Below are 15308 nucleotides of genomic sequence, written 5' to 3' on the forward strand. Positions count from 1 at the left end.
CCCATCATTATCAATCTGGTGCACCTCCAGTCCCTTGATGGGGTTTGATGGAACGAAGGTAGACCCCTTTGGGGTTATTGATCTATCTGTCACTGCAGCGAAAAGAATGTTGAAAAAGAATTTTGTTCTAATAGAGATACATCCTTCTTATAATCTCATTATGGGAAGAGGCTGGATCCACCGAATGAACTGCGTCCCGTCTACCCTTTATCAAGTGATGCGATGCTTGTCTCCGGACTGTAAGGAAGTTATTAACCTTTGGGGAGATCAATTCGCTGCCAAAGAATGTTATATGTTGACATAGAATGAGGCAAAGAAGATGGTCAAGTAGTCCCAACCAGTTGCAACTCTCGGAAGCATGTCCAAATAGCAATTACAGAGTCCTCTGCCCAAATATTTGAAAGCGTAGGATGAAGCTGAAGTTACAAAACTTACCGAGGAATCTCTCGAGGCTGTTGAAGTAATCCTTGGCGATCCCCAGAAAGTTACCTATATAGGCTCTTCCCCCACAACCGAATAAAATGAAGTGTTAATTGATGTCATTCGACGAAACGCATATACATTTGCTTGGGATCATTCGGATATGGTAGGTATCAATCCTTCAGTCTCATGCCATAGCCTGAAGGTAGATCCAGCGTTTAAGACAGTTAAGCAAAGACACAGAAGGTTCATGCTTGAGCGCAATCGAATTATTGCTGAAGAAGTAAATAAGTTGGTTCAGGAAGGCTTCATCCGAAATGGCTCTCTAACGTAAAGAAGTAAATCAGTTGCACTATCCACTATGGCTCTCTAATGTGGTAGTGGTTCAGAAGAAGAATGGAAAATGGAGGGTGTGTATAGATTTTACCAATCTCAACAAAGGTTGCCCCAAAGATAGCTTTCCACTACCCAAAATAGACCAGATGGTTGATGCTACCACTGGTTTTGAGCGACTCACATTCCTTAAAACGTATTCCGGCTATAACCAAATCCCTATAAATCCAGAAGATGAAGAGAAAACTGCCTTTATAACAGAGAAAGGCACCTACTGCTACAGAGTCATGCCCTTCGGACTCAAGAATGCTGGTGTAACTTACCAATGCATTGTTAACAAGATCTTCGACGAGATGTTGGAAAAGACGGTCGAGGCCTACATTGATGACATGGTGGTTAAAAGTTTGAAGAAGGGGGAACATCATAAGCACCTTCAAGAAGTCTTTGACACTTTGAGAAAGTATAACATGAAGTTGAACCCTTCGAAGTGCTCTTTTGCAGTTTCTTCAAGGCAGTTCCTTGGCCATATTGTCAACAAAAGGGGAATCGAGGTAAGTCTGGCTCAGGCTCAGGCCCTAATACAAAATCAGGAACCAAAAACTCGCAGGGAAGTACAGGTTCTAACTAGCCGAATCATAGCTCTTAGTCGCTTCATTTCTCGGTTATTAGACAAATGCAAACCGTTCTTTGATGCAATAAGATTCAAGAACAAAGATATATGGGGACCTCAACAACAAGCTGCTCTTCACCAACTGAAATGTTACATGGCTGAACCTCTAATTCTGTCAGCTCCGAAGCCTGGCGAGACTCTCATTATGTATTTGGCAATCTCCTGCAAAGCCACAAGTGCAGTACTGATCAGAGAAGAGGGGAAGAATCAGTATCCAGTCTTCTACACAAGTAAGACAATGTCAGATGCTGAAATACGATACAGCAGAGCTGAGAAGATTATACTAGCACTAGTGTATGCAAAAAGGAAGCTTTGACACTATTTTAAGTCACATAGCATCATAATCTTAACCAACTACCCTATACGAGTTATTTTTCCCAAGCCAGACTTGTCTGGAAGAATAACTAAATAGGCAATCAAACTCAGTTCATTCGATATATCTTATGAACCGAAAGTGTCACACAAAGGACAGGTATTGGCCGACTTCCTTCTTGAGTATGAAGATAAGCCCGAAGAGCCAGACCCCGCTGAACCATAATAGGAGCTTCGGGTAGATGGTTCCTCAAACCTAGTTAGCGCCGCAACCGAAGTCGTTATCATAACTCCTGAAGGCACCAAGCTGCAACAGTAAATCCGTCTGACTTTTCCAGCTACTAACAACAAAGTCGCATATAAGGCCTTGCTTGCTGGGCTTCGGTTGGCAAACCAGCTCTAGGTAAGGTGTCTAAGGTTTTTAGTGATTCCCAACTTGTTGTGAATCAGGTGATACAAGGAGGCTGTGGAGGGTGCTACACGAGGATTTGATCAAATTGAATTTCATCAAGTGCCTCATGATGAGAACTCTAAAGCAGATCAATTAGCTGCCGTAGCATCTTCTTCAGATGAATATTTGGTCCGGATAGTACTAATTGACGTCTTTGAGGAACCTAGCATAAGCCCTCGGTAGGAAATAATGGTGATCCCAGAAATTCCACGAGAATCATGCTGGATGGATCCGCTGGAAGCTTTCCTCAAGCACAGAACACTCCCGAATCAGAAAGCTAAGGCGCGAAAACTCAGGCTCATCGCAGTCAAATACTCTATCATCAATAATCAATTGTATCGGAAGTCATTCTCAGGTCCTTACCTCAATTGTTTAAGTCCCACTTAGGCCCTCATGATTCTGAAGCAAATCTATGATGGGGATTGTGGCAACCATTCCGGGGGCAGATCCTTAGCACAAAAGGTCCTTACTCAAGGTTATTTCTGGCTGTACTTGGCTCGGAATGCCGAAGAATACGCTCGGAGATGCGACAAATGCCAGCGACATAGTCCAATGAAACACCAGCCTGCACAAGACTTGTATGCAATGGAGAATCCATAGCCATTCGCACAATGGGGTATTGACATGGTTGGACCATTACCCAAAACTGTGGAGCAGAAAGAATACGTGTTGCTAGCCACGGATTACTTCACAAAATGGGTGGAGGTAGAGGCTTATTCAAGTGTGACCCACGAGTAAGTAAAGAGTTTTCTATGGAACAACATAATCTGCCGATTTAGAGTACCAAAGGTTATCATAATGGATAATGGTCCGAACTTGGACAACAGAAGCACCAGAAAATTATTTCCCGAGCATGGAATCAGGCAGAAGTTGGCCGTAGTTAGCCATCCGTAGGGGAACGGGCAGGTTGAAATAACTAACCGAACTATTTTCAGCTGCCTAAAGAAAAAGTTGGAGAAGCTCAAGTCAAAGTGGTATGAGAATCTGCCTCAGGTACTGTGGGCATATTGAACTACCCTGCGAAGGCCGACAGGCGAAAACCCCTTTGTTATGGCCTACGGGTCTGAAGCTATCATCCCTACAGAGTCAGCAGTTCCTACTCTTTGGACCCATTTGGTCCTCGAAAGGAACAATGATCAGCAGCTCAAGCATAGCCTCGATCTCTTAGAAGAAAAAAGGGATGCTACAGCAATTAGGCTCACTTCATACCAACAACAGTTACTTAACAATTACAATAAGTGAGTCATGTTCAAAAGTTTTGTGGAAGGTGATTGGGTACTGAAGCAAGAGACAACCCATGTTAAAAAGTTACAACCCAATTGGACTGGACCTTACAGAGTCACAGAAGTGGCAGGAAAAAGAGCTTACTGGTTGGCTAAAGCTGATGGGCGTCCGATTGCACATCCATGGAATGCAATACACTTAAAAAGGTACTATCATTAGGCGATATAGTCTGCTTATGTTTCTTTTCAGTTAGACAATATATTTGTTTTTCTATAAATATGGTTGTTCTTGACCCATACAATAAACTCTCATATTGTTGAGTACGTCTTCTCTCTTTTAAGTGTGTGTTACTTTCCGTAATTAATAACGTTGGATACACGTGTGATCAGCAATCCTGTAAATTTCAAAATCATTAATATTCAGTGTGGGATGTCATTCGGTTCATGTTTTTATTTCTTTTCGTAAAAGGGGGCAAGTCTAGTACCCTACTATGAATTGATGTTACGACAAGAAAAGTAAAAGCAAAACACACAGCAAATGAGAAGATACAAACGGGCACAAAGTCAACGATTGTTTGTGTTTGTTTGTAGAAACCATCTTCAATAGGACACAACAGCTGTTCATAGTTTTTACATAACAACTTACTTTTACTGTTGTCCCACATCGATAAGAAAATACCTTTATACATTCATTTATATAGGGAAATATTAAAGTATTTGAGTGCATTGCAAAGAGGGCCCACTGGTAACAGTAACGGCCTAGCCCAAATTGTGTTCAAAGCCTTAGTACCGGTGGGCATTCTTTACAATAATTCTTTTTTCAAACACTCCAAGTATTTGGCCCATATCAAGTTCTATTCTTTGTCCCACATCGAATAGGAGTACAAGAGGTGTATAAATAATATAGAGTTAGCACACCACATTTGGTTGCCACAAAGAGAGTCTCTGTGGAAGAAAGTTTCCTGAACAAATGTACGAGAGACTTCTCAGTTATAGTTACTCTCTTTCTTGGCCTCATGTTATTTTTGAATCTTTGGCCAGTCTTGTATACTTGGTAAGTTTTCAAGATCCGGCCTCGAACCTCAAGAGTCCGGCAAAATATAGTTCCTTTTGGGCTCATAGCTAAGGAACATATCGCTTCGGACCTCAAAAGTCCGGCACAATACAGTTCCTCTCGGGTTAATAGTCGAGGAACACATCACTTGGGACCTCAAAAGTCCGACACAATCCAGTTCCTCTTAGGTTAATAGCCAAGTAACACATCGCTTCAAACCCTAAGAGTCCGACACGATCCAGTTCCTCTCGGGCTCATAGCTGAGGAACATATCGCTTCAGACCTCAAGAGTCTGGCACAATGCAGTTCCTCTCGGGTTCATATCTGAGGAACACATCGCTTCGGACCCCAAAAGTCCGACATAATTCAGCTCCTCTCAGGTTTATAGCCGAGGAACGTATCGCTTCGGACCTTAAGACTCCGACACAATCCAATTCCTCTCAAGCTCATAGCCGAGGAACATATCGCTTCAGACCTCAAGAGTTTGACATAATTCGGTTCCTTTCGGGCTCATAGTCGAGGAACACATTGCTTCGGACCTCAAGAGTCCGGCGTAGTACTCTCTCAAATTCATAACCAAAAAGTGTATCGCCTCGAACGACTCAAGTCTGAGGCTACATTGATAGGGTTTTGAGCCTAGGTGAAGGCAAAAATTCTATGTGGCTGCCACACCTTTAGGCCCTTATACTTGGCCCAATAACAACTTACGCTTGAAAATTTTTATCCCACATCGAAAGTAAATAAAAAACATGAGTGCAATATATAGTACAATCCCGCACTCATAGTTCGCTAAGAAAGATGCCCCTTGATAAATAGATCTTCAAATGAAAATCAGAAAATCAACATATCAAGGGACCCTCTTTCTTGAGCCAATCCTTTTCAAAATCTTCAAATCACATGATACAAATACTGAATTGAAAGGTTGAAACCCTCAGAGCATATTCTTCCAAGACAAGAGACTCCGTGTCTCAGACACAAAGAATCTGAGTACAAGGGATTGGGAAAAATCCCAAATGAATCAGCAAAAATCTAAGTAGATGTTGCTGTATTCGTTGACATTTTATCCCCAGGATCAACAAGTCTAGCTAAGACAATTACTAAGTCAATTACTAAGTCAAGTTAAGTAGATGTTGCTGTATTCGTTGACATCTTATCATCTTTCTTGTTTTTGCTTCGGATCACAAGGGGAACGAAGCCCTCAGGCAACAAAACTTCCTCAAAGATAGGAAAACATTACTATTCAGTGATAATGTGAAACTCAGAAGCATTCACAGACATACAAATCACTTCAAAAATAAATTTTATCATTACAGTACCAGGAGCAAAAATATATTATTTTAAACAGCCATCAGTTCAAAATTAGAAATTACGCGACCCTACTTCCTTTTCAGATTAAAAGGAGTAGAGTCGAAGGCATCAAACACATTCGGGTTGGAAGTAGTTTTTGAAGGGAGTAGAGGCTTTGGAGCTGGCAGACGAGAAGAACTTGGAGCTGGAAGGTCCTTCTAATAAGATTTCACTATCTCAGCAAATAGCACCTCAGCTTCTTGGGATGGTGGACCCTCAGCATAGGAAAAGACACTTCCATATCAGCAAAAGGCATCAAGATCATTTGCTTTGTCACTAGAGCCTTGGTTGAAGCCGTACTTGAAGGCCTTCGCACTGGATAAGTGCACCAAAGTGGTGTAACGTCCTTGCATCTATTTTCCAGCGATGACATAGGTGCCGATCACATCTGTCAAACACTGGACCTCAGCTTCCAACGTCTTCACTTTAGCTTCAAAAGTGGCTAGACAGTTCTTCTAGATATCCCTCGCTTCAGAAGCAATCTTTGCATTTAAAGCAAACCCGAGGCTTTCTTTTCAGTATTGCTAAGGTCTCTTTCTAGTTTCTTAATAGATAGAGACTGAGCCTCAGCAGTGGCGCATAGCGCCATTGTTTGGTACAAACTCTGCATAGTCAACAATGACAATATCAGTGAATATTGAATGAAAAGAAATCAGAAGAATTAACAGAAAAAGGAAAAAGAATAAACCTTCACAGCATCAACTGGGGTAGACGGTAGTAACTGATCCAACCCCATGTTCCCAATGATCTCTTCATCTTTAGGAAGTCACATCCCCCGGGCAACCGCCAAAGCAGTAGAGGGATCAGAGACTATTGAATCCCCAGAATGGAGAATTGACTTGTCAACCTTTGAGAAGATAGGTCTTCAAGGTTCTCCAGATTCAGCTTGGACATAAGCTCGAACCTTTTCTCCCCAACCTTCTTCCCCCTGCCCTTGGGGACACTTTTGCCCTTACTGGTAAAAGAAGGATTCGACCTTATCTTTTTTAGAGGAGGTTCATCAACCTCCTGCTCATGCTTAGTGGATCTAATGACTGCCAAAGGCTGTGCTTCAACAACTCTTTTCTTTATAGCTTCAGCTCTCTGTTTTTCTTCCTCAGTCAATGGGAAGCTGTCGAAGGATGGAAACGCCAAATCCATCAGGTCTGCAGCTACAGCACTGAAAGCAATTTCTTGGAGATTGGACGAAGTGAGCAATTCCTCAACATATGGAGGTTCGCTCCACACTTGTTCCTTAAGAAAGGAGAGCCTATTCTTAGCTGCAGAAAAGGGAAATGTTGCTGAAAAAACACCAAGAAACTCATAAGTATAACGAAACATTAAGACTTGACAAGGGAAGCAGCCAGAGCACTTGGTATGAAGGGAGGGTAAGCATTCTATACCTAATTTCCCGAACTTGTGAGGGATTGGGAGTGCATTCGATTGAGGCACAAACCATTTCCCTTTAACTACAATCATCCTCTATTTCCATTTCTTCTTGGAGGAAGGGAGGTTCGTGCATATCCTTTACTGAACGTTAGAAGTAAAATAAAAATGATCAGGCTCGGTCCTATGCCTAGATATGGTGTAAGTAATTAATAGATCGGCAAGAGTCAGATCAAGACTCTCAAGCCTTCAGCGAACCAAGAGTGCCGAGATTATCCGGAAAAAGTTAGGGTTTACTTGAAGGGAGGCTAGACCTAACTTATTGAAAACCAAATGGTAGAAGGGGTGAAGAGAAAATCGAAGGGCGTTAAGATGCCTAACTGAAAGAAGTAACTCATTCCCTCCGGCACCCTCACCTGAACTGAAGTCAGCCGTCCACGGGTATTTAACAATCTCCGCTCCCTCAGGGATTTCAAATTCTTCCATTACCGAATTAATGGTGAACTTAATACGACAAACAGACAAAATTGTCTCTTTCTCTTCCTTAGAAAAGATGTCATTCGACCCACGAATCATTTACAGGCTCTAGAGGATTAGAAACCCTAGGGGGAGGAACCCTAATGAGAGTAGGGGAGGATGAAGGTGTGGATTCAGAATCTACAACTTCTACGATGTCGTGAGTGATTGAAGTGCTCATGATGCAAAATAAGAAAAAAGATGAGGAACTAACCTGGTGATATGACAAGATGAAGAATGCAGTGAACGAAATAAGCGCAGCAAAGGCAAAGACAAGTCTTGAGGAAGCTCGTAAGTCAGAATAACAATAGACACTCCTGGAAACCGTCTCTTGCAAAAGTGGCAGCCGTGCAAATTCAATTCCCTTTTAATTAGGAGCCGTAGTCCAATTAAAGAGGGAATTGGGGGCAAAGTGTGGAAGGAAAAATCCCCCTCCAATGAAAGTCACCCACGTGGCCTCAATAGAAGCTTTGTTTTTATTTCATTAATGGGCCGCAAGAATCCAGCCCTATTCAAGCCCAGTAAAGACGTCGAGAGCCCATGGTCACTATTGTTGAACTTCCGGGTCGTTGGTCGAGTCGTCTGGACCAAGCTGCATTCAGCCCAGTTTCATTAAAGATGGATCAATCCAGCTAGACAAATGATTCAACAAATGTAATACCCCGATATTGTAAAAAGGATTTATTAATTAAATTAATTTATATTATATTAGTATTATTATTATTTTTAAGTGATTTGTTTTATTTAATTAGGTGCTTGATAGTTGTGATTTGTTTTATTTAATTAAGTGCGTAGGTAAATTGTATTGTTTTAATTAAATTATATATTTTGTAATTTTATTTGTTAAATTTATACGGTGTTTGATTTGTGGAATGCTAGTCAGTGAATTGTTTATTTGATTTGCGTGATTTTATGTTGGTGTAACTTTATTTAATTTCATTATTTTAGGTATTTAAGTTATTTGGGTTGGGATTAAAGGAAGTTGGACCAACGGATGTGGTATTGGGCTTGAAGGAAGCCTTGTTGGGTTAATTGGTAAAAGCCCGTGGTTGTGAGGATATTTAATAATTATCTTTGCATAATTATACCTATATAATTACATGTGTATATTAATTCATTATTAAATCATGTGGAGGGGTATATATGTCAATATAATTATATATTGATATATATAGGTATATATAATTTATTTAACTAATGGTTATATATGGAAGGTAATATATATATGTTTATAGTAAAATATATGTATGTATATATATTATTTAAAAGATAAATATTATTTATTTTATATGATAATCCTAATGGGAAAAGGATTTAGTTTTTGTATGTATATAAATAGACACATAAGACTTTAGGGTTAGGAGTTTTTCCACGTTAGAAAAATAAGAGAATTAGAGAGAGAAGAAGAATGGCTAACGAAGATGAGGCCGGATCAAAGAACGTAAGAGGAGACCGGATTTGGAAAAGAAAAGGCGAGTTCCTCTCTACTTCTCCTCTTAGAACTCATAAACTTATCACCTTGATTATCGAAATTATAATTTTATTTTATTAAATTAAATTATTATTCAGATTGGAGGAGCATATTTATTCTTTACAAAATTATAGAATTAAACATGTGAATATATGTATGCATTGTTCTGATAATTTAGATCTTGTATGTGAGGTTAGGTTAATTAAATTTTATTTTTGCTAAAATTTTTATATTTTGCGTTAACCTTGTGTAGCACGATTAATTAAATTAAATGGATTTTAATTTAATTGTATATGTTCATTTATGCCCAAAATAATAAATAGAGCTTTTGGGATTTTTCTGAGATTTCTGAACAATTTCTGAAATTAATTTATATTTTTAATGTTAATTTAGAAATTGTTATATATATATATATATATATATATATATATATATATATATATATTAAATTGTTTAACAAACACACTGAAGGCGGCTAGTATTTGCGCATCAATAGGATTTTTATCCAGTGTGGTCGCGTACGTAGGAAAAGGGTGCACTCGTTGATCTAGGCCATAGGATTAATTTAATTTAGTTGGATTGATCTGGTGTGATGCGGTCCATTGTAAGTTGATACACATGCGGCGTCAATGGTTAGATGTAGTTGATTAAGGGAGAGGATCCAGTGCATCGCGGCTTACCAAGAGCACCAAACAACAACCAATTAGGAGCTGCCAACACGCGCCGAGAGTGGCTCAGGCGCGTGAGGGCGCGTGCAGGCGCGTGGACGCGCCTGCCGGTAAGGGGAAGCGCGTGGAGGCGCGTGGGAGTAGTCTAGGGGTATGTGGCGGCGCGTGAAGGCGCGTGGGGATGCGTGTGAGGTCCTGGAAAGTTGCTTGAGACTCCGGTGAAGTTCTAGTATTTATCTTAAGCTTGTTAGGGTTAAAATTAATCATTAGAGGGTGTGTTCTTGATATTTTGAGAGCCTCAGAGTGTTACTAAGATACCTAGTAGCATTTAGTGGTATAAATATAATTAATTAAATATTTTTGCAATGAAAGGAGGTGTATATATGTGTACATATATGTAGATATGATTTTAAATAGTCAACGATTGGTATGGAATGTATGATACACACATATATATATATTATAAAATATATGTGTATATATATATTATTTAAGATTATTAAATATTATAAATCTTGTTTGGTATGACTTGATTCGTGTATGGTATGGTTGATTTAAAATCGTAATAGATACACGGTTATTAAATTAAGGACATGCTTATTATATGCATGTGAAGTCTATGTATAATTATACCTAGAGTTAAGTTTAAAGTTAATACATGGTTGAATTGTAGGCATGGATGAGTTGCCAAAGGCTTTGATATACTGCCTTATTGGTTATGAATAAATTTCATATATGGGAAGCATGGTTGAATTGCTAATTAATTGTAAAAGTAAATATATTGAAGGAAGCATGGTTGAATTGCTAGTATATAAATAAATATATTTATAAATGGTATGGTTGATTTGCCGGTGCATATTTAAATTGCTATATGTGTAGATGACTAAATTACTGTTTAGGATGGAGTTAAGGTGAGTGTGGTTTACTTTATGAGAAAATTATAAAAGGGGGGGCTTGGTCTAGGTATGACTAATAATTAATTATTGGTGAGTGGTTTTGACAATTTAATGCCCTATTAACTGGTAGGATTCTTGCACTATATATATAAGAATTTATATATATTTGTAGCATCGTATATTAAAGTTAAAGCTTAATTAGGGATGGTTTTGGTAAAGATGATCTGTTTATTGGTTTTCAAAGGCTTGGTAGAGAGAACTTGCTCGTAGGGTTTAACCCGCGATTTATTTTTCAGGTTGTAGAAGGTCAAGTCTCAAGATTGAGGATCCGCAGCTGGAGGACTTATCCATTCCTTCTATTTACTTAAAAGTAGGATATTAGTTTTGTTTCAGTTGATATTAGTACTTATTTGGTTGAAATTCTAAATAGTAACTTTTGGTTAAGGGGTCCTTGAGTTACGGGATTCCCGAGTTGTAACCATTTGGAAGTTATTAATGGATTTACTATTAATTGGATTTCTTCAGCGTTTTATTTTATTCTTTATTTCATTTTGTAATCCGTGCTTGTTTAAATACTTTAATTGGTTTGATATCCCCTGATTTTGTGCGCGGACTTGATCAACCCGTGTTCCGAAATTAGGGGGTATTACAACAAAGAAGGCAAGTTCTGTGCAAGGAAAGTTTTGCATAGAAAGAATTGTAATAAGGAAAGAACTCTAACTGTAAAGAATGATGTATAAGGAATGATTTGGAGGACAAGCAATGCGAGTCCTACCATAATTCTACCACCTTGTTTCATATAAATAAAGGCCTAAATCTCCAATAAAGCCATCAAGCAATTTACACTTATGAATAGACCCATTTAAATCATGAAAGTACAATATTAACCTTTTATAAGTTATTTGATTAGACCAAAATGGCCCTTAAAAATAAAAAATAAAAATAAAAAAAACTCCACCATGGCCCTTGCAAATTTTTTGCAAAACACCAAAGGATCAAATGACCCAGCGATATCACCCTTTCTTCCCTAAAAGTGGAGGTCGGGGTTCCAACCTCAGTGGAGGTAGGGTGTGTGTTAATTGCTTTAACTTCCAAAGCAAAACCTTATTGTAGTATTAAATTAAAATTATTTATGGTAATGTTTTACATAAAAATTAAAGTTAGCCCCCTCAAATTTTTTGTAATACTTTAGTTATGGTACTAAATCATAGATACTAATAGTTGTTTTCTATATAAAAATTAAAGTTGGTCTTTCTATTTTAAAAAAACTATATAGTTCCCTGATATTAAATATAGTTTAATAATGAAATTACTTGTAACCCTTCAAATTCCAACAAACCTCTTGTTATAAAAGATCAAATTTAGTTAAAAAAATTATTAATTATTATGGTAATCCTTATAAAAGCATACTATATTTCCACACATATATATACATATTATTTGTTATGAATTAGAAAAAAGAAAAAAAAAAATTTATTCACTTGACAACAATAATGATTCAATCGACAACTTTTCCCTTCAATTTTATTGCATATTATTTATAGACACATTTTAACAATATACATTAAACTTGCAAAAAAGAAAAATTCTTACAATGATTTTATTTTATTTTAAAATTTTAATTTTATATTTCTAGTTTGGCCTGACCAATTAAAAATTCCTGGTCCACCCCTGTCTGTATGCATATGGCATTGGTAGCCACAGTGGTGGAGTCTGATCTTTTTTTTTTTTTTTTTTTGTTAAGGGTCATTTTGGTCAAATTAAAAAATCTATAAAAGTCAATATTGTACTTTAATAATTTAAATGGGTCCATTCAAAAATTAAAGAGTAATTAGGTAATCTTATTATGATTGTTGTTCAAGTTTACAAACTTGATAGAGTAATTGAATCATACTCTTTTTAATTTATATTTACCTTCTTTATTAAAAATATGGGATGTGAGTATAAATTACCCATATTTTTATTACTTCAAGAAAAGGATAAGTTTTAAAATATACTACGTAATGCATTAATAATATCGTCAAAATGAATGGAACATTTTTGTGGACGAAGGAGTATTAAATTGACCAAATAATCTATGTAAAAATAATTCTACAATATTAAATTGTTAATTGTTTTACTTTAAGTGGTCCCACGAAATGAGTCATCTGGAAATAAAGGTGCTCAAAGTTCACCTATAAAAGTTATTCTGGTCCAAGTGGGTCCCACGAAATGAGTCATCTGGAAATAAAGGTGCTCAAAGTTCACCTATAAAAGTTATTACGGTCCATCTGACTCACAGATGTCGGTAGCAAAACCTCAAAGATTCGCACAAATATAGTGTGAAACCCACAAATATCGTAACATATACATACATAAAAATTCATGCCAAACCTATCCTTAGAGTTATGCCTATTGGTGCATTTCTCACAATTGCATATTCGCCAAACCCATCGACACGCTCTTCGCACTAAAACCCACTTCAAGTGCGACCCGAAAAAGCACGTGATAAGCCCCTCACGCCCTCTATAAAAGAATCACACCCCCCACTCTATACTCTTATCCAAAATTCAATGGCAAAAACCACCCTGTCATTGCTGCCACTGATCCTCTGCCTCCTGTACATTTCCGGCACCGCCGCCTCGGCGAACTTCATCAAGGCCTCTTGCAGTGCCACCGCCTATCCGGCCGTGTGCGTCCAGTCTCTCTCGGTCTTCGCCACCACCATCCAGAAAAGCCCGCGCCAATTGGCCCAGACGGCATTGTCCGTGAGCCTAGCCCGGGCTCAGTCCACCAAGTCATTTGTGACAAAGCTAACAAAATTTAAGGGATTGAAGGCCAGAGAGTATGAAGCAATCAAGGACTGTTTGGAGGAGATGGGTGACACCGTTGACCGGCTTAGCAAATCGGTTCTGGAGCTCAAACGGGTGGGTAAAGCCCGGGGTCCGGACTTCTTGTGGCACTTGAGCAATGTGGATACTTGGGTCAGTGCTGCTATAACTGATGGGAACACTTGCATGGACGGGTTCGCGGGTCGGGCCATGGATGGTAGGATTAAGACCTCGATTAGGGCACGTGTCACTAATGTTGCACAGGTCACTAGTAATGCACTAGCTTTGATTAACCAGTTTGCTGCCAAGTACTAAGGCACTTGTGTTTTTCTGTGATTAGTCTAAAGGTTTTGTAATGTTTAAAAGAGTTAAAATGCCAATCTTAGTTTGAGTTGGCTTTTAATTTTGATGTAATGTACATCTTATATGATGTTTTTATGAGACATTAATTTTCAGTGAAACTTTGTTTTAATTTCGTGTTTAATATGATTGAAGATCACTTTATTATAGTCACATCACCTATGAGTAGAAATTTATTTCATTATTGCATACTCAAGTGTTAAATGAGTACTTGTAGAAGAGACTTGTTATCGGTGGTGGTGGTAACCAAGACTGTTGTTGTTATTTTTGATTTTGGATTCATACTATTGTACTGCACTACACTACGTGTTTATTTGTCTTACATTGGATTCAGATAGAAAAGTGATTCGGTATAAATGAGTAGATATGCAGTACTATTCAATAGTGTAAGTTTTTGAGTAAATAAGCAAACGCTTACAAATTACAGTTGGCCGGTATCAGAGATAAACTCAGTCCTTGATTCGGTATCATGTTTAGCGCCCGACCGGGAAGACGTCCAGGTGAGCCAGCCCGGGTAGGCATGGTGACCCGAGCAGTAACGAGAGCGTTACGAGTTTGGGTGAGAAAAAATGTAACAAGGGTCATTTATCCTATATCAAATCCAGATAGAGAAGTGATTGAGTATAAGTGGGTGTGTATGCAGCATTACCCAATAGTTTGAACTTTTAGATAAATGGGTAAGCGCCCACCCGTTATACTTGGGTACTAGAGATTCCAACTGATAGCATAAAATAACTTGAATTTTAAATTTTCTTTTGCCAATGGTTAACATTATTTTTTAATTTTTCACATAAAATTGCAAATTGAAAGTGTAGAAATAATTAACAAATACGTATGCTTGATTGAACTTGAAGTGTAGAATTGATTAAAAAATAGGTCTATTTAATTTAATTTTCTAATAATCCTTTGTTATTTTTCGAAAAGCTCTCCTTGATTGAGGGCTACTATTCGGCAAAGCAAATATTTCTGACGGAGAACACCACAAAATTAGGCATTTTTTAGTTTCGCGGGAGAGAAGCGTTATCTACCGGTTTTGTTGACAGAGGCGGATGGGATAGACATGTCACAATCTAGAGCTAACTAATTGAAACTTTAAAAACTGTGCAAAAACTTGGTGGCATGCTCAATTAAAAAAATAAATAAATAATTGTCCGTTTATTTTCAAAGACCATTTTGTATTGTTATCTAAAGATACTCTTTGATTTTTTAAGTTCTTCAGAATTGTTTCCACAAACTAAATAGGTCTAAATAATTTTGAGTTTAGTAAAATAAATAATAATAATAATAATAATAATGATACATAAAAAAGAAAACTTATTTAAAATATGAATATACGATTGTCATCTCAAATCTAGGGGTAGAATTTCACACCCTAAGTATGAAATGAATATAAAATCTAACCACACCCTGCA

The 15308-nt window shown here is 37.9% G+C and overlaps 1 protein-coding gene across 1 annotated transcript; it reads left to right on the forward strand.

The window, feature by feature from the left end:
* Window positions 1-13244: 13244 nt before the first annotated feature.
* Window positions 13245-14008, forward strand: LOC132268113 (21 kDa protein-like). Its single transcript, XM_059768849.1, has one exon. The coding sequence runs from the start codon at window positions 13279-13281 to the stop codon at window positions 13849-13851; it is 573 nt and encodes a 190-aa protein (XP_059624832.1). The 5' UTR covers window positions 13245-13278; the 3' UTR covers window positions 13852-14008.
* The last annotated feature ends 1300 nt before the right edge of the window (window positions 14009-15308 follow it).

The sequence above is a fragment of the Cornus florida genome, unplaced genomic scaffold (genome assembly GCF_030987335.1).
Source record: "Cornus florida cultivar Cherokee Brave unplaced genomic scaffold, ASM3098733v1 CherokeeBrave_3.0.0_Hap2_Chr08, whole genome shotgun sequence".
Taxonomy (NCBI): Eukaryota; Viridiplantae; Streptophyta; class Magnoliopsida; order Cornales; family Cornaceae; genus Cornus; species Cornus florida.